Here is a 25296-nt window from a genome sequence, read left to right on the forward strand (position 1 = left end):
AAGGAAACGTAGTAGGTAAATATGGAATGGGGGGAAGAAATGAAAGAGGAAGCCACCTCATAGAATTTTGCACACAGCATAACTTAATCATAGCTAACACTTGGTTCAAGAATCATGAAAGAAGGTTGTGTACACGGAAGAAGCCTAGAGATACTGGAAGGTATCAGATAGAATATATAATGGTAAGACAGAGATTCAGAGACCAGTTTTTAAATTGTAAGACATTTCCAGGGGCAGATGTGGACTCTGACCACAATCTATTGGTTATGAACTGTAAATTAAAACTGAGGAAACTGCAAAAAGGGAGGAAATTGAAGAGATGGAACCTGGATAAATTGTAAGAACCAGAGGTTGTACACAGCTTCAGGGAGAGCATTAGGGAACGATTGACAGGAATGGTGGAAAGAAATATAGTAGAAGAAGAACGGGTAGCTTTGAGAGATGAAACAGTGAAGGTAGCAGAGGATCAAGTTGGTAAAAAGGCGACGGCTAGTAGAAATCATTAGGTAACAGAAGAGATATTGAATTTAACTGATGAAAGGAGAAAATATAAAAATGCCGTAAATGACGCAGGCAAAAAGGAATACAAACGTCTCAAAAATGAGATCGACAGGAAGTGCAAAATGGCTAAGCAGGGATTGCTAGAGGACAAATGTAAGGATGTAGAGGCTTACCTCACTAGGGGTAAGATAGATACTGCCTACAGAAAAATTAAAGAGACCTTTGGAGAAAAGAGAACCACTTGTATGAATATCAAGAGCTCAGATGGAAACCCAGTTCTAAGCAAAGACGTGAAAGCAGAAAGGTGGAAGGAGTATATAGAGGGTCTATACAAGGTTGATGTAGTTTTGGACAATATTATGGAAATGGAAGAGGATGTAGATGAATATGAAATGGGAGATACAATACTGCGTGAAGAGTTCGACAGAGCACTGACAGACCTAAGGCGAAACAAGGCCCCGGGAGTTGACAACATTCCATTAGAACTACTGATAGCGTTGGGAGAGCCAGTCCTGACAAAACTCTACCATCTGGTGAGCAAGATGAATGAGACAGGCGAAATTACCTCAGACTTCTAGAAGAATATAATAATTCCAATCCCAAAGAAAGCAGCTGTCGACAGATGTGAAAATTCAAATTCTGAAGGTGGCAGGGGTAAAATACAGGGAGCGAATAGCTATTTACAATTTGTACAGAAACCAGATGGCAGTTATAACAGTTGAGGGTCAAGAAAGGGAAGCAGTGGTTGGAAAGGGACTGAGACAGGGTTGTAGGCTCTCCCCGATGCTATTCAATCTGTATATTGAGCAATCATTAAAGGAAACAAAAGAAAAGTTTGGAGTAGGTATTAAAATCCATGGAGAAGAAATAAAAACTTTGAGGTTCGCCGATGACATTGTAATTCTGTCAGAGACAGCAGAGGACTTGGAAGAGCAGTTGAACGGAATGGACAGTGTCTTGAAAGGAGGGTATAAGATGAACATCAACAAAAGCAAAACAAGGACAATGGAATGTAGTCGAATTAAGTTGGGTGATGTTGAGGGAATTAGATTAGGAAATGAGACACTTAAAGTAGTAAATGAGTTCTGCTATTTGGGGAGCAAAATAACTGATGATGGTTGAAGTAGAGAGGGTATAAAATGTAGACTGGCAATGGAAAGGAAAGTGTTTCTGAAGAAGAGAAATTTGTTAATATCGAGTATAGATTTAAGTGTCAGGAAGTCCTTTCTGAAAGTATTTGTATGGAGTGTAGCCATGTATCGAAATGAAACACAGACAATAAATAGTTTGGACAAGAAGAGAATAGAAGCTTTCGAAATGTGGTGCTACAGAAGAATGCTGAAGATTAGATGGGTAGATAGTATAACTAATGAGGAGGTATTGAATAGAATTGGGGAGGAGAGGAGTTTGTGGCACAACTTGACTAGAAGATGGGATCAGTTGGTAGGACATGTTCTGAGGCATCAAGGGATCACTAATTTAGCATTGGAGGGCAGCGTGTAGGGTAAAAATCATAGAGGGAGGCCAAGAGATGAATACACTAAGCAGATTCAGAAGGACATATGCTGCAGTACGTACTGGGAGATGAAGCAGCTTGCACAGAATAGAGTAGCATGGAGAGCTGCATCAAAACAGTCTCAAGACTGAAGACCACAACAACAACAGCAACACACAAATGTGCCAGTAAACAACATAAATGTCTGATCTTCTGGGCTCGAAATTCTTCTAACTGGCTAATCATCAAAGAATTGATTTTTAAATGAGAGTCAAATGCTCTGTGATTTAAGAAATACATCGTACATTCTCACATATAGTTCATACTGCATAAAAAGAAACTTACTTTGACAATAAAGCTTTTCAAATCACCATTTGAAATATTTACCCACAATCTGTTACAAACAGGTTTGTTCCAGCAGCTGCCAGAAAGTGCCAGATAGCAGGAATAACAGTGCTTGTGCAGCTATGATGACATAGGAAACTCCTAATGTTCGTAGGTGTAAAACATTAAAAGATCTTACATTATGACATAAAAGATGCAAGACATCAATGGATACTCGAAGAGCATCAGAATTTCATGAACCATACTAAAACGTGTGATCCGGCTTAAAGTGCACACTCATATGTCCAGACTCCCTATGAAGAAGGCCTCGACCTGATAATAAACTTTTCAGTGTGCTTTTTGGGACGTAAATTTTCTTGGAGTACCAGTATTGTATTATCTCATGTTTGGTTCTTTATTATGGCATAATGCCATACTTACTAGAACATGAAAATGTACACTTCAAATGCTGCAAACAGTTGAAATAGCTAATAGTGTGGAATTAAACGCTTCGTTTCAAATAAAGAAAAGTGTAAGAAAAGCCAAATTTCTGTAGCAAATAAAAAAAAAAAAAAAACCTTCATCGTTTTGCAAGATGATTAATGCTAAAAACACATTTTAGCCTTCCATAATTAAGTGAGTGTATTTTAATTCACTTGATAGCTACTGACCACAGAAATCTATTCTGTTTTATTTGATGCGAGAGCAGTAAAGGAAGAGGAAGCAGCAAAATTACTAAACGGAAACACGGGTGTCATGGAGACTACCCACCTCTCCAACACACCTCAGATTGCTCTGCGCATCAGCCACACGTTTACGATATTTCTGAACCGGGGCAATACTAGATAGTGTGCCCCCCCTCCTGCGAGTGTTTGAGATAGGACTTTTCAAGAATATGTTCATTTTCTAGCACACATGTTTCTGAAGAGTCTGATACATGAAACATATATGTTCGAGGATATGTAAGACATGTTATTTGGTTGTAGCTGTGCCAAAGTGCAGTGCCATGCCTCTTCACACAGTATTATCCTACTGCACGTCACTGTATTTTGTTTTGTGGAATTGAAACATGTATATTTTGTAATTGATGCCATCAAACTATATTCAGGAGAGGTTTGACATCCTACCCCTCTTTTTTTCTATTTAAAAAAAAATATATAAAAAAACCCTCACAATTAATACTGGATGGGATTATGCGTAACTGGCAGGGCAATGACTCTTCACAAAATTTGGACTATTTATCGCCTATTAGCTAATAACTTGCTGTTTTGCATGACATAAAATTCAATATAGGATACATAAAACCAGTAAAGACAAGAAACAAGCAAGACACTATACATTTCTTCAAGCCTTAGGTCTGAGCAATTATTTCTGTCTTATTTCTGTCTATCTTGCTATAGCTTTAGATGGTGTGCTTTCCTTTCTGCAAAAGAGTCTATTACCTCATCGAAGTTCGTCAAATGTTTTGCTACATGAAAAATCAAAATGTCATTATCTAATAATGAAAAAGCTGTTAGTACAAATAGTACCCAAGACTGGTGTGGTTTCTCGATTCATTTGCATCTATTTTGTCACTGTGTGCTAGAAAAAACGATAGAGGCCCTTCTAATATTGCAGCCATTGTAAAATACATCAAATTAACATGGCTGTTTTTGCATAAATGGTCATATTTATAACACGACAGAATATAATACATGAAGTAATCTGGCAGCTTGGGCGTGATAATAAAATTTTTCCAGGTAGCATCTGGCTGTTTGCTTCTACTGCTTGTACAGCTAACAGGCACACTTCAGTATCCAGAAGCAGGAGAAGGTACTACTCATACACGACTCAACAGCCCATGCAGAAGAGCCTGTACACAACTGCTCAAATGAATCTAAGGTAAACAATTGTGACGCCACACTCATCGGAGGTAATTTGTTGTTATGAAGAATTGCATAATCTTCCTAAAGCCTTTGACACATTTTGCTATTGGCAGATGCTTGTATGAGTACTGTGTTTCATTGCTGTGTACGGTGCATTTCCTTTGTAACTTAAGTTTTATTTTTTTCTTTTATTCATGTTTTATTGCTGCAGTATTATTCTGCAATAGGAGGATACAGTAATATCCTTTGTTAGAGTATTGGTGCTTACCAGTCAAAACTACAAAAATTTAACTGAAAACTAAAACAATGAGAAATTCACAGATTACTAAAAAATTCCTGGGTTTTTCGCAGTTTTCTCCTGGATGAAAAAATTCCCAGGTTACTCCCAGATCTCTCAGTGGTCCCAGGTCGTATAAACTGTGAAGAAACATTGGGCATTGTCTAGGCATTTCGAAAATTTAATTACTACTTGTAGAGAGTGAAAACACTGTTGTATACATACCATTAAGCCCTGAGGTTTTTACAAACATGTATGTTGTTACAGCTGAATTTGTTAGATGGACTCTCACCTAACAAGAATACAACTTTCGCATTATCCATATAAGTGGCAAAGAAGACATCATTGCAGATGCTTTGTCTTCATCAACATAAGATTTAGAACCTTGGAAGAAAAATATGACAGAATTTCCTGTACTACCAGTGAAAGATAGTGTGCCAGAGTTACTATTTAGAATTATTTAGAGAAATGTCAAAATTACAGGATTTGGATCTGAAATGGCCTATTCCCATCTGAAATGGTCTCCAGTAAGTAAAATAAAATGTTACGAAATAGACAATGTGGTACTTTTTCATAGAAAAAGTGATAGTTCTAACAACTGAACATGAAGAGAGTTTTATATGGCACACCCATTAGACTTGGGAACATTTTGCAGTTCTGAAAGGTGGCAGTAGGTTAAAAATGTATTGTTATTTTCACAATCCAAGAAGAATTGAGCAGCAAATTTTGAAGTAGTGCATAATATGTTGAAAGGAAAAACTTAATAATCAGGGTATCAAGGGACTGCTAACTCAATTATTCCAAAGAAACTACACAATATTCTGTGTGTCTATGTTTGTGGTCACACTTTTTGATTTATTTTCAAAATGCCTATGAGTATATCCACTTAAAACTGTGACCAGCAGGCCCACCTCTAATCATCTTTTGAATATTCTGCATGTGGGAAAATCATGAGTCATTTTATCTGATAACACCTCAAACTCTACATGTCGCAGTACAGGACAACTGGGGCACATCACAAGGTTACAAAAATACCTACTGCTCATTACCAGTTAGAAGCCAGTCCATAGGAAAGAATATTTAGAGAGCTCACCAGATTTATGCAGATCTACTGTCACAAAAAAACAGACTTTTTGATAGACTATTCAAAGAATTTTGAAGAAATAATGAACCATATGCCCCCTACCATGGCACAGTTCACCTTGGCACAACTGATGTTTGGGAGGAAGAAAAAGAATGAATGGATAAAACATATATCGTAAGCAGAAGATGATGGGATTTCTCAGGAATAAAAAATTAAGCAAGCTCTGATCAACATGACAGATACAGATATAAAGAGGAATATAGAATATAATAAGGAACATATTGGCCCACAGCAGTTTAGAATTGTGGAAAGAATACTTTCATGAATACATTCTTGCTCTTCATTATTGCATAGACTTAAAAAGAAGTGGAAACTACTGTTTCTGAGCCTTTTGAGATACTAAGAATTCCACATCCTGGAGCATATCAGCATATCCCAGAAGTTGATGAATAATAGGTCTCAACCTGCATCAAGATCTGAAGAAGTACCATGATTAGGAGATGAAAAGGTACTGAAGAAGAAGTGCAGAGAAGCAGATAAAGGAATAACAATGTACAAAAATGTGAATGAAATAGAGTGACAACAAATAATGAGCAACAAAAAACAGTGAGATGACACCTCTTAATTGGAATATGCACGGGGTGAATGGCAAGTGGTTAAAGTATGTAATTTGAAAGGTAATAGGAATAGCACCTAACAAAAGATAAGTGCACAAAAATATCAGTCCACTATGAAGAATACAGTTTTCAGTGGAGATTTGATAAAAGGAGAACAATAACATACAAGAAAGAAGAATTAATGTAGATATGTGAGAGAACCTGACAACCAACCCAAATCTGCTGGTTCATAAAATGATCAACCTGTGATGCAACATAATAATTTGTCTTTCAGCCTTAGAATGATGAAACCCACATACAGTTTTGAAATTATGTTGCACGTAATCCATACCACTGCTGTTGGTGTGACACACAGCTCCATGCCACACCAGTCCCTGCAGGCCTACACACCCTTACCTCATACTGGTCTCTTCTCTACCTGACATCACATCAACATTGATACATCACCACATGTTCCAAGATTGAAGATTTCAAATGACTATTTTGATTGTATTATGACATTTTTGATTCAACCAGAAACTTTGGGTCAAAAACCACACTAGAGACACTATTATTATGTATATAAAAGGGTTGGAACTTAAATGGTAGCAACTATTTATTCACAACTGATACAAAAGAGTTACATGTTTGCACCTGTTACTGTCCTTCTAAGCAGTCAACAGCAATGTGTAGAGCCCATTATCAGCGATGTGGAAGGCATAGTATACCATTAGCAGAGCCTGTTCTGTTGATGGTGGGAATGGAGCAGCCTACTGCCTGTCGAATATCTTGTACAGTTCTGAAGCAAATGCTGTGAAGTGGTTCCTTCATCTTCAGAATCAAATCAAAGTCACAAAGACTTAAGTCGTATTAGTGTTTGTTTCTGGAGCATCACCTGTGACCAGCTTTGTGAAAGAAGCGGCAACGCTTTCTGCGCAACCCACCCATCACTCCCCGGACTTAAGTTCTGGTGACTTTGATTTGACTACGAAGATGAAGGAACTACCTCATGGCATTTGCTTCAGAACTGTTCCAGAGATTCGACAGGCAGTAGACCGCACCATTCGCACCATCAACAGAGCAGGCTCTGCTAACGGTATACTACACCTTCCACATCACTGGCAATGGGTTCTACACAATGCTGGTGACTACTCTAAAGGACAGTAACAGCTGCAAACATGTAATTCTTTTGTATTGGTTATGAATAAATAGTTGCCACTATTTAAGTTTCGGTCCTCTAATTTAAGTAGTATTAATTTTGTATAATTTCTTGTGTGTAATTTAGTATTATTTTTTGCAATTTCAATACTAACCACATAAATGATGAATGTAACAGGTGATATATTGGAAAAATTCTGTTGGAGCTGATCAGTCTTGGCCATTACATTGTAAACCAAGACTAACCAGCCTAGTTTCAGGGTTTTCCTTAGGAAAAAGCTAATGAATGAGTAGGCTGGTGGTTCAGTGTAACCAGTCCCTGGGGGCAGGAGCTAATGGGAAAGAAGAAACAAGCTACTTCCAAATATTCAGTCTAATGAATGGCAATATAATTAGGAATGTTACAATCAACACAGAACGCAAAAAAGAACTATTTTAGACACCGCAATGGACAATGTTTAATTCAGTGACATAAATAAATGAACCTTTGAAAGTAATTACAAACATGAACCAAATGCATGAAGTGATAGCCAAGTGCTAGGTCACTAAAACTTCACTCCCATGGGGGAGCTAATCCACTTTACATTGCATTAATACCTGTTCCATAGACCATGAATACGACATTATGTAACTATGTGGAACGTGTCACTTGAACATAAGTTTTCTATACACAAAGTAACTTTTCTTTCAATTGCTACTTCAATCTAAAAATTCATCTATTGAGTTGAAGGAGTTGTCATTCAGAAATTCTTTTAATTTGTTTTTAAAAGTTAGTTGGCTATCTGTCAGACTTTTAAAGCTATTTGGCAAATGACCAAATGTTTTTGTAGGAGCATAATTCACCCCTTTCTGTGCTAAAGTCACATTTAACCCAGAATGGTAAAGATCATCCTTTCTTGTAGTCTTGTAGATATACACTTCACTGTTATTTTTGAACTGGATCACAAATTTCATAAGTATATTACAGTGAGTGGGAGTACATGGAAAAGAGCCTACATGTCGAAGCACAGACCAAATTATATGTGAACATTAAAGAATCAGCATGACAGCTGTGTGTAGTGGACCAAAGTTATTTTTCCCTACAAGTGAAGTAAGTTACTCCATGAAACACTAGTTACTCTTTGCTGCTGCACAGCTTGGGATAGACAGATGCAGCAGAGTAGAGTCGAGTTTGCTTTTTGGGAGAGATAAGTGCAAAAACCATTTTTGCAACTCGTGCACTCCAATTTTTCTGAATTTATCAACTGGAGTTGTAACTACCAGCCAGAAGGAAAAGAAAATGTAAAGATAAATATAAGTAAAATGCTGTAGTTAATCCAGAATATGTATTCAGAGCCATTTCAGATTATAGGGTATGTTTCCTGAAGATTATTTTGATTAACACTTGAAGCTTGTAAGAGGTATGTTAAAAAAATTCTGAAACATTTGTAGTTTTGCACCAATGGCATGTTGGAGTGAAATGCTGTTAGCATCCTGACACATACCTGTGATTAAAACTGCTGGAAGTTTCATTGTTTATGTCTGTTAGTTATTGTTCACTGCTGTATTGAGTAGAACATTGTGTGGCACAGTATGTGAATCTTGAGATGGCAGAACAAGAGGAGCAAAGCGCCTCCATTAAATTTTGCAAGAAACTCGATAAAACTTTTAGAGACACACCATATGATGTGGGAAGCCTATGTTGATGAGTGCTTAAGCTGTACTCAGTTTTATGAATGGTTCACACAGTTTAAAAATGGCCATACGGAAGTTAAAGATGACTCATTCAGCACACTCTTCGACATCTACTGCCAAAGTTCATGTCAGGAACATCAAGGAAACTGTGTGGGCCACTCGAAGACTGGCTGTCGGTGATGAGACATGTGTGTGAGTTATGATGTTCAGACTAAGGGTCAATCTTCATGATGGGCCAGGAAGGGTTCTCCATGACCAAAAAAAAAAAAAGCATGATGGATCAGTTCAAATGTCAAAGCCATGCTGATAGTTTTCTTTGACTTTGAAGGATTTGATGCTGATGTCTGTTGATTGAATTGTATGCTTTCTTGATGTCAACAAAAGTACTGTTTATTTGCTAGTTAAATTTGACTTAATACCGACTTCAAGCTAAGGATCTGTTCAGCACAGGAACATCCTTTTCTAAAACCACCCTGATAATCTCCAAGTTTTGGTCCAATTGAGGTTCGGCTCTGTTCAATAATGCCTTAGATAATATCTTATAGGCGAATGAAGATGCCTCTATAATTGTTGAAGTCAGTCGAATCACCCTTCTAGTGTAAGGGGTGGATCAGAGAAGATGTCCAGTCATCTGGTAACTTCTCAGTATCCCAAATGTTCTGTAGGATGTCGGTCAACTTGCTGATTGCTTTGTCTCCAGCCTGCTGCTATAGCTCTGCAACTATAGCATCTTCTCCTCGTGCTTTGTTATTCTTCAGGGACTGTATGATGTTTTTCACTTTTTCTTCTTCTTCTTCTGTTGGAAGGCGAGTGTTTGGTTGGCTGGGACTGTCTTGATAGATAAAGGAGGTTCTAGGGGACTCACAGTTGAGGAGATTCTCAAAATATGTGGCCAATATGCAGCAGTTGTCTTTGTCATTATAGGCTATGTTTACATCTGGTCCACTGAAGTGAAAACTGGGTGGGGCATAGCTTCTAAGGTTTCGCATGAAAGTTTGGTAAATGTTTATAGTGTTATTCTTCTTTAAATCTTCATCTAATTAAGTCAATTGGTCCTGAGTGTACTGATGCTTAACCTGCCTGATGGTTTTGGCCGTTAGCCGGTGCTATTCTATGAACTTCTCCTTATTTGTTTCAGACTTCTGTGAGCTCCATATTAGCCAAGCTGCATGTCTCTTTGTGATCACTTGGTCGCAGGTACTTGTCCACCATTCATGTTTCTTCTGTTTCTTTAATGGGGAAACTTCTGTTGCGGCTTTTACTAATTTGTCCCTTAGGTGGTCCCAGTTGTTGCATTCATGATCAAGCTTTTACATTCTCTTTGTAAGCATATTGCAGGTTTTCAGTTTTTCCGCGTCAAACTTGGTAAGTTTGGGAGTTTGAGACTTTCTTGTATTCCTAGGTAGAATTTAGAACTTTAATTTTGAGAGGTAGTGGTCTGATTCCACGTTTGCCCCTCTTAACACTCTCACATTCTGGACTTCTCTACAGGACTTTCTTCAAATGGCCACATGATCTACTTGAAACTCTCCTAGGAGTTTATTGGGTGAAGTCTATGTCTACTGTTTTCTTGCTAGATGCTTAAAGGCTACTAATTTCATTACTAGGTTAAATGCTTTACAGAATCCCAAAAGTAATTCTCCATTCCTGTTAGTGCGCATGTGAGATGGGTATTCCCCCACTATATATTTATACTTCCATTCTTTTCCTAACTCGGCATTAAAATCACCCAATAATATGACTGTATACTGCTCTGGAATCTCGCAAATAGCGTCCTCGAGTTCTTCCCAAAATTGGTCTTGCTTGCAGTTCTTTATATTCAGATGTAATGTTGCATGATATGATCATGTGCAATGTGCCTGATTTCAAAATCAGAGAACAGATTTTAAGAGAGTCCGATCCATCACTTCAGCAGGTAGTGCAAATACTAGACCAGTATGATTCCAGTGCCCTGTTGGCTCTTACATTTGAGCAGCCAGCTGTTTGTTGGGTTGAGTCCCTTAGTTGTGATCGTCCCATTCCTCACTGGTGGCGTGCACTAGCCATGCCGGGTACACAACACCTGTCCATGCCATGACAGCAGTTCACTAAACAGGCAGCTGCGCAGGCGAACAGAATTAAGTCTAGCCATCACTGTTATACATGGCACAAATGCCAAGACTGCCCCTCCTGACAGGCTCAGTGCTATGCCTGTGGTAGGAAAGGACATGTGCAATCCATATGTTTGCAACAGAACAAACATCAGCCCACTCACAAAACTCTTGTCACAGGGCCTACGTTATTAATGCAGTATATTCAATGTCTGCAACTAGCAAGCACACAGTTTTGTCAGTGATATGTCAGTCAGACTGGAGTGTAGCCATGTATGGAAGTGAAACATGGACGATAAATAGTTTGGACAAGAAGAGAACAGAAATTTGTGAAATGTGGTGCTACAGAAGAATGCTGAAGATTAGATGGATAGATCATGTAACTAATGAGGAGGTACTGAATAGAATTGGGGAGAAGAGGAATTTGTGACACAAGCTGGCTAGAAGAAGAGAACAGTTGGTAGGACATATTCTGAGACATTAAGGGATCGAGAGCTTAGTACTGGAAGGAAGTGTGGGGGTAAAAATCATATATAGAAGTCAAGAGATGAATACAGAAAGCAGATTCAGAAGGACGTAGGTTGCAGTAGTTACATGGAGATGAAGAGGCCTGCACAGGGTAGAGCAGAATGGAGAGATCCATTAAACCAGTCTTTGGACTGAAGACCATAGCAACATGTTAACTTCCTACACAGGCTCCACAGAGCATGATGAATGAATAAATTATTAAATTTGAATCGCATCTGTAACCAATAAATTATGATTGGAGTCTACATCTGTCTCTGTAAATGTTTCATAGTTTAAATTCTGGATTATTCTGTTACCAATTAAATTCTTTACATCAATTGGTAGAAGGTCAAAGATTTTTATGGCAGAACACATCACTTCTTTCTGTACTACACCAAGGTTCAACGAAGGATAATGTAAGTCATTTCTTCTTCTGGTATTATGTTTATGAACGTTACTGTAGATTTTGAACTAAGACTGTTGACAACAAAATTTCACAAAGCAGTAAAGGTTCTGTAATAAGGCAGCTACTCTTGATTTTCTTATGTGTTGCATCATCAAGACCACTGTAACCAAAGGGTCTGATTTTGATTATACTAGATGCATAAGCACCAGTAATATGCTTTAGTTGGAGTAATTAAAGCAACACTGAAGAGGTTTAATCACAACAACAAGAATATTTGATAATCCTGCCAAGAAGTGCTCTTTGCTTTCGCGATTCAGAAGCAGCAGCCCATGTGAATACCTCTGCTAACAGCAAATGCCTGGGAAAGTAGAATTCTGGACAAGAAAACCAATATTCAACACAGAAATCACAGCAAAAGGTTACTTGAACTGATTAGTTATCTTTTGATATGTTGGTACACACCAAAGGGACACTGTAAGTACACTGAAACACATGTGATGTTATGTATCACTTTTACTAGATAGTTACTTTTTAGCATTATGCTTGTAAATATTTATGTCCAATTCATATGTTATTGCCATAGTATTTTATGTCTACTGCCTCTCAAATAGAACATACATGTACGTCTCCTCAGGTCCAGTTGCTTCACCACAAGATCATTCAGTTGCTTCAGTAATTTATTGTAATACTGTGATGGTGTATATCTAGCTTCCAAATGTGTGCAAGTTCCATAAAAATAATTACAAAAATATATAAATGTTTCAATGGTACCAAATGAGAAAAAATAATATTTTACTTGTTTACTCTGATTTCATCGCCAATGCCTGCAGCCTGAAGGTGAGAAATGAGAGTACAGTATGTTGCTACACATGAAATTATTCTCATTGGATTTCAGTTAATTTTTGTAACTGTGATAGTGTTTTCACATAGACCATCAGTTGTTATTACCTGTCTGAAATCAACAGTGAAGGGACCAAGGTATGCAACAGTTCCTGCTGATAGCAGAACATCCCCCACAACATTTGAAAGAAGTGAGTTAAGATATTTGGCAGTGTCACTCCACCTGTTTTTCTCACCACCAAGTCCACCTGTAGAAAATACAATGCGTCAATCAGAAATTAACAAGTATAATTCGGAAGAGTTGCAAATAGATGCTATAGAATGATCAAAAAGTGAAATACATGAAAGTTAACTAGATTTCTAGACATGAATGAAATATTAGATGTACACTGTAATTTCTTGGCTGGAGGGAAGGCAGGTACATTTTCTTCAATATTTGTAACTCTGACAACCATTGGTAGTGCACAGTACCTTCAGTGGCACTGTTTTGCCATTTCTGTATTAAGCTGTAACCACAGTCGACAGTAAAAATATGAATTCGACACTGAAGCACCAAAGAGACCGGTATACGCATGCATATTCAAATACAGAGATACGTAAATAGGCAGAAATTGGTGCTACGGTCGGCAACTTTTATACAAGACAGCAAGTGTCTGGCGTTGTTATATTGGTTACTGCTGCTACAGTGGCAGGTTATCAACGTTAAGTGAGTTTGAATGTGGTGTTATAGCTGGTGCACAAGTGATGGGACATAGTGATGAAGTGGGGATTTTCCCATATGACCATTTGAGAGTGTACCTTGAATATCAGGAATCTGGTAAAACATCAGATCTTCCACATCGCTCTGGCCGGAAAAAGATCATGCAATAATGGGACAAACAATGACTGAAGAGAATCATTTGACATGACACAAGTGCAATCCTTCCCCAAATTGCTGCAGATTTCAGTGTCACACACTGCAGCCATTCACCCTGGTGGGCCCTCATTTATGAGTAATTGAGGGGGGAGGGGGGGGGGCGGAATTTGAATTTTGTGTGATACCTGATAGCATTAAAAAGTTGCACAAAAGAGAATGGTTGTGTGGTGTAGTGGAGATAACAGCTTCACATGCAGCAGGGTATGGGTTTGGACCTCATCGAAGGTGGCAGCCTTCTGTAAATGAGATATCCTCGAATTGTCACATAATTATGCTGAATCGTACAGCCCTCGACCAGATGTTGAATTAGGCATACAGGTGCTACCAGAGGTGTCCACATCATCATTTTCCAACTCTCTTGATGGTTTCAGCTTTACAATCCATGACGAGCGTCAAGCCCATGAACATTTTCAGTCCATCCAATCTTGACTAAGTGCACAGCTAGGGGGAAACCGAAATGACTTTGATCATCATTTTTATTCAGTTAATTGATTTAAATGTAATTGTTTAATTCCATTCCTTTGTCACATGATTTTAACCATAATAACAACGTCTGCATTTGCCTTCATTTTTCTTCCTATCATTCCTTCTCCACTTGAAATCTTTGTTCATGTGTTTCAGTTAATTTTATGTATAATTTCAATTTAATTTCTTTTTTTAATCACACTGATGCCAATAGGTCAGTGTAATGGTGCAGATCTCTCAAAAAAGCAAACGTTTAGCAGTGCAGCGTGCAAGGAATGTAAAAAACGTGTTGTAAAAGGAATTCTTTGTGTAAAGTGTCACTTCTGGCTACATGGAAAGTGTGCAAGAGTGAGCCTAAAATTCATAAATGATGATTTTTTTGAGGTGCTGCCAGGACTGTTTACGGACCTATTTAAGTGAAGAAAAGGCTGATCTCCAAAGTGAAGCGATTGCAAAAGAAACTGTTATTCAAGTGCTGCAGAAAGAAATTGAATCCCTCAAGGGTGACTTGTTAGCATTACAAAATGAAAACAGCGAACTTAAGTGCCAAAAAGACTGTGACTGCAGGAAATACATCGCCAGAAACAACGAAAATCTGTGGATGCGGAGTGATACAAACCTTGTTTCAAAACGGTAATGAGGCATCCTGTGAAGCAATAAAATGACAATCAGAAATATTGAGGCCTAGAATTGAATATGTGGATCTGTGACTCAAACAAATCCCAAAAAATGATCGATGCAAACAAGGAAGTACGGCACTTGCAGAGGGATACAAATATGAGCTCCCTGCAAGACGAGCATTTCACATCATGTGAATTAAAACATAGTGCAGACTCAGGAGACATAAATATTACATATAAATGGACAAGTGGAACGTTTGAGAACAAAAGACATCATAGTATTAGAAGTGTAGCTGAAAATGAATTTCTCATAACTGGCGAATCCATGTTGAAAAATGTTAGTGCCAACCTGTGAAGTTGAAATCCGCCCAGGAATTAGGTCCCGTCAGCTCAGTAACTATTTCAGAAATATTCTCACGTAAAAGAAGGTGTGATTAGATGAATGATGAACACTAACTTCACTTAACGAAGGTTTATTCAGCACTTGCACATAAAAGAGCGGGGAGTGAACTGCTTCTGGCCAGAACACATACAGTATATATACAGCCACAGAACATTCCGGTACAACGAGTCTTGACATTTGTGGACACTTCTGGAAAGTACTCGAAATGAATATAGAAATTAAAATGGTGCAGTCCAGGTGAGTTTGGAACTCATGACCCTCCATTCAATAGCTTCTTCTGTGACATTGCTCCCTCCTTAAGAGAACAGCATGTCAGTGTTATGTCCTCCTATTCCGGGAACGAGTCATCGGTCCTGCATACTCTGACTCCCGATGTCTGATGCTCGCTCTGGCAGTGATCTTCTTAGAACTTCCCTAGCCGTTACGTTCTTCATCACCTTTCCGCTTGTTGTCTGTTGCCAGGGCTTCGAATTTACTCTGTGTGGCAGGATACTTGTAGGGCTTCACTCGAAGGACATGGACCATATCTCTGATCTTTCGTCATCTTATGTCGGGGTCGAAATCTTTAGCTTCATTAGTAACTTCAGACAACTGTTTTACAACATTACAAGTTCCAAAGAAGCGCCTGAGGAGCTTCTCAGAGAGACCAGCCTTCCGAACAGGAGTGAAGATCCAGACAAGGTCACCAGGCCTGTACACAACAGGGCGGTGGCTCGTGTCATACCTTCAGCGATCGTTTTCTTGAGCCTGGAGTGTGGGGAATCATGCAAACTGCCGAACTTCCTTAGCTTTGGTTAACACCTGGCCAATGTAGTCATCGTCCACATCATCAACATCATCAGGATGTAATAGAAACACAGTGTCCATCATCGTAGTTGCCTTACAACAATGCACCAGGAAAAATGGCGTAAATCCGGTGGTGTCTTGTTTGGCAGAGTTGTAGGCAAATGTCACAAAAGGTAGCACCTCATCCCAGTTGCCCTGTTCTACATTGACGAACATTGATAGCATGTTGGTCAAGGTCTTATTGAGGCGTTCAGTAAGCCCATTGGTTTGCGGATGGTAGACAGTCATCATATGATGAGAACGTTGCACCGATGGTTTATCTCTGTCAAAAGATTCAATTGAAAAACTTTCCCTCAATCTGTAATTAACGACCTTGGGGAACCATGTTTTAATACAATGTCTTCCACGATGAATTTGGCTACCTCGGATGCTTCGGCTGTTTTCATGGCTTTTGTAATGGCATAGCTTGTCAGATAATCAGCGAAAACAATGATCCATCTATTGCCACTAGCAGACGTTGGAAATCGTCCAAGGAGGTCAATCCCAACACGCTGGAAAGGCATTTTGGCTGGTGGAATAGGTATGAGACGGTCAGGTGGTTTATGAGGAACTGCCTTTCTCCTCTGGCACACTCTACAGTGTGACACATAGTGACGGACACTCCTAAATAAACCTGGCCAGTCTTAATAAACCCTACATGTCCAGCCTCAGGTGTGTCATGGAATTTCTGTAGAACATCTAAGTGCATGTATTTAGGGATCACTGGTAGCCACCTCTTTCCAAATGGGTCAATGTTTTTCTTGCAAAGTAATCCATTAACTACCTTAAATTGTCCTTTCACATCCTCTGACCGATTAAGGACAAGCATAATTTGAGATATCTTGGCGTCCTTCTGCTCAGCAGAGAGATCCTGGAGTGCAGCGAGACAGTCACTATCTTCATCAAAGTCTTGATGCTTTTGCATGGGGTTTCTTGAGAGACTGTCGTCATCTTGGTATTTTCTTCCACTTTTGTATACTATGGTAATGACATACTCTTGAAGACGTAGTGCCCACCTGGCGAGTTGTCCTGTTCAATCCTTAAGACCTGCAACCAACAAAGTGAATGATGATCTGTAACAACTGTGAATGGCCTTAAATAGAGATACTATCGAAATTTACACATGGCTCAGATCACAGCAAGACATTCTCTTTCTGTAGTTGAGTAGTTTCTCTCAGCTTTTGTAAATGTCCTAGAAGCATAGGCTATAACCTTCTCTTTTCTATCCGAAATCTGTACCAGAACAGCACCGATCCCATACCCACTGGTATCTGTGTGTGCTCTCTCATCATATAGACCAAGTACAGGGTCAGTCGTTAGAGATTTTCGCAGCACATCGAAAGAATCTTGTTGAGCACCACCCCAGATAAATTTAGCATCAGCTTTTAACAACTCTTGGTGTGGCCTGGCTTTGATACAAAAGTCTTTGATAAAACAACGGTTGTTGTTGTTGTTGTTGTGGTCTTCAGTCCTGAAACTGGTTTGATGCAGCTCTCCATGCTACTCTATTCTGTGCAAGCTTCTTCATTTCCCAGTACCTACTGCAACCTACATCCTTCTGAAACTGCTTAGTGTATTCATCTCTTGGTCTCCTTCTACGATTTTTACCCTCCACGCTGCCCTTCAATACTAAATTGGTGATCCCCTGATGCCTCAGAACATGTCCTACCAAACGATCCCTTCTTCTAGTCAAGTTGCGCCACAAACTTCTCTTCTCCCCAATCCTATTCAATACTTCCTCATTAGTTATGTGATCTACCCATATAATCTTCAGCATTCTTCTGTAGCACCACATTTCGAAAGCTTCTATTCTCTTCTTGTCCAAACTATTTATCGTCCATGTTTCACTTCCATACATGGCTACACTCCATGCAAATACTTTCAGAAATGACTTCCTGACACTTAAATCTATACTCGATGTTAACAAATTTCTCTTCTTCAGAAACGCTTTCCTTGCCATTGCCAGTCTACATTTTATATCCTCTCTACTTCAACCATCATCAGTTATTTTGCTCCCCAAATAGAAAAACTCCGTTACTACTTTAAGTGTCTCATTTCCTAATGTAATTCCCTCAGCAGCACCCGACTTAATTCGACTACATTCCATTATCCTCGTTTTGCTTTTGTTGATGTTGATCTTATATCCTCCTTTCAAGACACTGTCCATTCCATTCAACTGCTCTTCCAAGTCCTTTGCTGTCTCTGACAGAATTACAATGTCATCGGCCAGCCTCAAAGTTTTTATTTCTTCTCCATGGATTTTAATACCTACTCCGAATTTTTCTTTTGTTTCCTTTGCTGCTTGCTCAATATACAGATTCAATAACATGGGGGAGAGGCTACAACCCTGTCTCACTCCCTTCCCAACCACTGCTTCCCTTTCATGCCCCTCGACTTGTATAACTGCCATCTGGTTTCTGTACAAATTGTAAATAGCTATTCGCTCCCCGTATTTTACCCCTGCCACCTTTAGAATTTGAAAGAGAGTATTCCAGTCAACATTGTCAAAAGCTTTCTCTAAGTCTACAAATGCTAGAAACATAGGTTTGCCTTTCCTTAATCTCTCTTCTAAGATAAGTCGTAAGGTCAGTATTGCCTCACATGTTCCAGTGTTTCTGCGGAATCCAACCTGATCTTCCCCGAGGTCAGCTTCTATTAGTTTTTCCGTTTGTTTGTAAAGAATTCATGTTAGTATTTTGCAGCTGTGGCTTATTAAACTGATAGTTCAGTAATTTTCACATCTGTCAACACCTGCTTTCTTTGGGATTGGAATTATTATATTCTTCTTGAAGTCTAAGGGTATTTCACCTGTTTCATACATCTTGCTCACCAGATGGTAGAGTTTCGACAGGACTGGCTCTCCCAAGTCTGTCAGTAGTTCCAATGGAATATTGTCTACTCCGGGGGCCTTGTTCCGACTCAGGTCTTTCAGTGCTCTGTCAAATTCTTCACGCAGTATCATATCTCCCATTTCATCTTCATCTACATCCTCTCCCATTTCCATAATATTGTCCTCATGTACATCGCCCTTGTATAGACCCTCTATATACTCCTTCCACCTTTCTGCTTTCCCTTCTTTGCTTAGAAGTGGGTTTCCATCTGAGCTCTTGATGTTCATACAAGTGGTTCTCTTACCTCCAAAGGTCTCTTTAATTTTCCTGTAGGCAGTATCTACACTCCTGGAAATGGAAAAAAGAACACATTGACACCGGTGTGTCAGACCCACCATACTTGCTCCGGACACTGCGAGAGAGCTGTACAAGCAATGATCACACGCACAGCACAGCGGACACACCAGGAACCACGGTGTTGGCCGTCGAATGGCGCTAGCTGCGCAGCATTTGTGCACCGCCGCCGTCAGTGTCAGCCAGTTTGCCGTGGCATACGGAGCTCCATTGCAGTCTCTAACACTGGTAGCATGCCGCGACAGCGTGGACGTGAACCGTATGTGCAGTTGACGGACTTTGAGCGAGGGCGTATAGTGGGCATGCGGGAGGCCGGGTGGACGTACCGCCGAATTGCTCAACACGTGGGGCATGAGGTCTCCACAGTACATCGATGTTGTCGCCAGTGGTCGGCGGAAGGTGCACGTGCCCGTCGACCTGGGACCGGACCGCAGCGACGCACGGATGCACGCCAAGACCGTAGGATCCTACGCAGTGCCGTAGGGGACCGCACCGCCACTTCCCAGCAAATTAGGGACACTATTGCTCCTGGGGTATCGGCGAGGACCATTCGCAACCGTCTCCATGAAGCTGGGCTACGGTCCCGCACACCGTTAGGCCGTCTTCCGCTCACACCCCAACATCGTGCAGCCCGCCTCCAGTGGTGTCGCGACAGGCGTGAATGGAGGGACGAATGGAGACGTGTCGTCTTCAGCGATGAGAGTCGCTTCTGCCTTGGTGCCAATGATGGTCGTATGCATGTTTGGCGCCGTGCAGGTGAGCGCCACAATCAGGACTGCATACGACCGAGGCACACAGGGCCAACACCCGGCATCATGGTGTGGGGAGCGATCTCCTACACTGGCCGTACACCACTGGTGATCGTCGAGGGGACACTGAATAGTGCACGGTACATCCAAACCATCATCGAACCCATCGTTCTACCATTCCTAGACCGGCAAGGGAACTTGCTGTTCCAACAGGACAATGCACATCCGCATGTATCCCGTGCCACCCAACGTGCTCTAGAAGGTGTAAGTCAACTACCCTGGCCAGCAAGATCTCCGGATCTGTCCCCCATTGAGCATGTTTGGGACTGGATGAAGCGTCGTCTCACGCGGTCTGCACGTCCAGCACGAACGCTGGTCCAACTGAGGCGCCAGGTGGAAATGGCATGGCAAGCCGTTCCACAGGACTACATCCAGCATCTCTACAATCGTCTCCATGGGAGAATAGCAGCCTGCATTGCTGCGAAAGGTGGATATACACTGTACTAGTGCCGACATTGTGCATGCTCTGTTGCCTGTGTCTATGTGCCTGTGGTTCTGTCAGTGTGATCATGTGATGTATCTGACCCCAGGAATGTGTCAATAAAGTTTCCCCTTCCTGGGACAATGAATTCACGGTGTTCTTATTTCAATTTCCAGGAGTGTATCTTACCCCTTGTGAGATAAGCCTCTACATCCTTACATTTGTGCTCTAGCCATCTGTGCTTAGCCATTTTGCACTTCCTGTCGATCTCATTTTTGAGACGTTTGTATTTCTTTTTGTCTGCTTCATTTACTGCATTTTTATATTTTCTCCTTTCATCAATTTAATTCAATATCTCTTCTGTTATGCAAGGATTTTTACGGTAATAATAACATAATCTGAGGAAGCTTCTCACATCTCTAATACTTTTGGGAATAGGAAATTCCATTATAGATCTCACCTTTTCTGGGTCTGGCCGTACACATTCATTTGACACCAGGTGTCCAGGTATTTTGATTTATTTTGCTCCAAAGAGACATTTTCTTGGATTAAGTTTCAGTCTTGTTCTAGACACTTAAGAACAGTCCACAGTCTTTTTATATGGTCATCAAATGTTCGGAGTACACTATACTGTCATCTAAATAACAAAGACACACCATCCACTTCAGGTGATGTAGAAGATTATCCATCATCCGCTCAAAAGTTACTTGTGCATTACACAAACCGAACGGCATTACCTTAAACTGATACAGGCCCTCAGGGGTGATGAATGCAGTTTTCTCACGATCAGCCTCATCTACTTCGATTTGCCAGTATCCTGCGTACATGTCCATGGTTGAGAAAAACTTAGCCCTCTACAGGCAATCTAGTGCATCATCAATTCGTGGAAGAGGGTAAACGTCCTTTTTAGTTATCTGTAATCAACACAAAAGCGCCAACTGCCATCCTTCTTCCTGACAAGGACCACTGGTGACGACCATGGGCTCTGCAAAGGCTGAATGAATTTATTCTTCATCATTTTCTCTATCGTGTTGTAAATTATTCGACGTTCCGTTGCTGACACATGGCATGCTCTCTGGCTTATTGGTTGATGGTCTCCAGTGCTAGTCCGCTGCTTCACCGTCAATAAGTCTAATTTGCTCTTCACCTGTGGATCGAAGCAGTCAGAGAACTCTTGAAGTATTGCAAGTAGCTTCTTCTGTTTTTCCTTAGGGAGATCTGGTGATAGTCGAGCTAGAAAATCTTGTCTCGTAGTGGTAGCACTAATTTCACTTACAGACTCGGCATGGAAGGTTTCTATGATGCTCAGCTGTTCTTCAATTAACGGCTCATCATTTGCTATGCACATGCATCTTGGAAGGATCTGCGTATCTTGGCGATAGTTAACTATCCACAATTCATCGAATCCATTGTCGAACAAGATGACAGAGGTTGGGATGACCAAGCTATTCTTCAGTGGTGTGCTTCTCTTACATTCCACTACAAGATCCATGGGTTGATGCATGGCGTGACATGTGACAGTTATCTTTCTAGTGCTGACTGCAGGAATGATCACTTCATCCAGCATACATACTCTGCACAAACTCAGATGCGCAGCTTCCTGTCCACAGTATCTCACTTCACCTAGCAAAATCTTCAAGTGACCACAATCGATAATTGCCTGAGAAGCTCTCAAAAAGTCCCATCTGAGAATGACGTCATGACTACACTCTTGTACGACGATGAATTCTAAGGGCTGTGTAGGGCCACTTATACCCCCATGAATGGTACATATTCTTTCAGCAGAGATGTTTTGCTGTTGACAAATACGGTTTTCTGCAACTGGCGATGGTACTTCTCCGAAATGACTGAATATGAGGCTCCAGAGTCCAAAAGAGCTTGGGCTGGTCGGCCATCCTTGAGGATATCGACATAGATCCTATCAGTTTTGTAGTGATAGTGGGCAGAGGAATTTTCTCTCCGGTGGCCTCACCTCCAAGGAAGGTCGCACCCTTTAGTTTTCCACATAGCAGCAGCTAGGTGATCGGCTGGAGCTTCTGAATGGCGATGGTGACCTACATCATCCTGCACCCACATCTTGTTGTTCATCTTCGTTGTCCCGGAGTTGGCGTTGGCTAAGAGCGGTCCGCTGTCTTCTGGCGCGGGTGTCATCAAATATCTGCCGCCTTTCTCAACAACAGTGCACCACATGTCCTGGTTGTCCGCAGTAGAAACATACTGGATGATTATCCTGGGTCCTCAAGACATCAGTCTTACTTGGTGCCCAAACAGCTTCCTCATGTGGCATTGTAGGAACGTAACCCCGACTGGGTCTCAACTTTTTCACCGTTTTAAAGGGAAATGAAGGATGAGAGATTGGGTTCAATGTCTGTTCCATTTTCTCCCTTATGACCTCTTGAAGCATCTTGGTTCTTTGCTTGCCGTGCAGTCCAAGTGGCTTCTGAACTTCCTCTCTCACTATCTGACTAAGAATACTTGTGAAATCAGTTGCTTCCTCCATGACAGACATTGATACGATGTTTGGAAGCCATTCAAACTTATTGCATGTAATTCTTTTTTGATGCATTGTCTCCATATACTGGCACCGTTTTATGAAGTAGTCTGCTGTCGAAATCTCCTTCAGGAGTAGGGTTTCATAGATGTCCTCTGCAACACCCTTCATGAGATGTGCAACCTTATCCTCCTTATCCTTCTAGGATCCACAGCTCTAAGACATCTTGAATGTAGGATGCTATAGTTTCTCTTGGATGCTGTGCCCAGCACTTTATCTTCAACCTTTCACTTCTGTCATTGTGCGTCACCGAAATACTTGCACAGTTCCGCCTGGAATATTTCTCAGCTTGTGAACTTCTCCTCATTGTTCTCATACCATTGCTTGGCATTACCCTCCAAACAGAAAAATACGTTAGCCAGACACACGGTCTCATCCCATTTGTTAAATTTGGCTACACGCTCATATACCTTCAGCCACTTATTTGAATGTTGGCCATCGTCACCAGAGAACCTGGAAGGATCTCTCATCTGGTGGTACACAGTTGCTGTCATCATAACATTCTCTTCTTCTTCTGTCTCCGGTAAATTGTGATGTGTTGAATATGGCTCGAACTCGGGTTTCTCACCATGTAAACGGCGGCTCTGTCATGGCCACTGTGTCGTCAATAATGTGCACAATCTTAAGTTCCAATAACCAGCACCTCCACCAGAATAATGTAATGTAGAAGAAGGTGTGATTAGATGAATGTCAAACACTAACTTCACTTAATGAAGTTTTATTCAGCACTTGCACATACAATGAGCGCGGAAAGAGCTGCTTCGGTCCAGAACACATACAGTATATAAACAGTTACAGAACATTCCAGTAGAATGAGTCTTCATATTTGTGGACGCTTCTGGGATTTACTCGAACCAAATATAGAAATAAAAATGGTGCAGTCTAGGTGAGTTTGGAACTCACGACCCTCCATTCAACAGCCTAGTATCATAACAACTACACCATGTTACTACTCACCTTCTTCTGCGACAATATTACAAGTTCAAGAGAAAACATCGAAAAAGAAACGAACAAAAATTACAAAGCCCTTTTCATCCATGTTGGGACAAATTCTGTCTGAGGATACAGGGAAGAGGAAATTATTAACGAATCAAAAAATATAATCCGATCAGCCAGAAAAATTTACCCTGCTTCGAGGATAGTGATCAGCGGAATTATAAACAGGAGGTCGGTGAGTGAGTTATATCAATCGAATCAATTGCAGAAAAACGAGTGTTGTGACAGACTAGGTGCTATATTTATAAACTCAAATAAGTTTTTGGGCAAGGAATGTCTAGCCAAGGATGGACTGCATCTAAACAGACTAGGATCGATGACCTTCAGCAAAATGTTTATGGATGTTTGTAAAATCATTAAAACTAAGGAAAACTAATATTTAATGGAGGGGATGTAAAAGAAAAATGCCTGTTGGCTGAAAATAAATCTGCTAAAGAGTGTCTACGAAAATGTAAGCCTAATAAAATTAAAACAAGAAAAAGTTCTTATTTGATGCACTGAATATAAATGGCTTAAGTTCTAAATCTTCCAGCAGCCTAAGCTACAAACTTGATGAGTTCCAGTCTTCTCGCAGAATGGAAACACATAAAAATTATTTGTTTAAATGAACACTGGCTTACCTCTAATACAATAAATATTTTAAATAAAATTGAAAACGTCAATGATGCTAGCAGCAGGGAGAAAAAATCTCACGGAGATTACTGCATACTCCTGGACTCTTCTATAAGGTATCAAGTGAAATCAGATTTTAATTGTTTAAATGAAGATTGCATATTCGAAAGTTGTTGCATAGAGCTTAAAGACCTTAAAATGTTGATCATTTCAATTTATAGAATTCCAGTCACGCCATTCATCTCTAAATTCCAGTGCTTGCTAGATAAACTAAAGAAAGAAAAGAAGAAGAAAATTGTAATAGCACCTGATTTTAATATAAACACTGCTAATGACAATAAAGAATGAACAACATTTATTGATTCAATTAAAAAGTCTGGTTTTAAGCTAAATTTTTCAGAGTTCACCAGAGAAAAAATTCACTCAGCAACATGCATCGACAACATTGTAACAAATTACTACTTTGATAATTTACATAAATTCTGTCTAGACTTAGGATTTTCTGATCACTCAGCCTTATTTGTCTCACTTCCAAAAACCGATATATAAGAAGAACATATGTCAAAAGAACTTTCAATAAAACAAATAATGAAATAATCTATAAGAAACTAAGTAAATTTAAGTGGTGTTTTGGGGATGGTGATTCAACAAATGAAAACTTTAGTACATTCTTAAA

The 25296-nt window shown here is 40.1% G+C and overlaps 1 protein-coding gene across 1 annotated transcript in view; it reads right to left on the reverse strand.

Annotated features, from left to right (window-relative positions):
* The window catches only part of LOC124594696 (dynein axonemal heavy chain 3), a 1186267-nt gene that overhangs the window by 360090 nt on the left and 800881 nt on the right, over window positions 1-25296 (reverse strand). The window contains exons 47-48 of the mRNA XM_047133063.1: window positions 12926-13065; window positions 5589-5603 (exon numbers count right to left, since the gene is read on the reverse strand). Coding sequence (XP_046989019.1) covers window positions 5589-5603; window positions 12926-13065 — 155 coding nt within the window. The remainder of the gene's footprint in view (window positions 1-5588; window positions 5604-12925; window positions 13066-25296) is intronic.

This window comes from Schistocerca americana, chromosome 2, assembly GCF_021461395.2.
Source record: "Schistocerca americana isolate TAMUIC-IGC-003095 chromosome 2, iqSchAmer2.1, whole genome shotgun sequence".
NCBI classification, from domain to species: domain Eukaryota; kingdom Metazoa; phylum Arthropoda; class Insecta; order Orthoptera; family Acrididae; genus Schistocerca; species Schistocerca americana.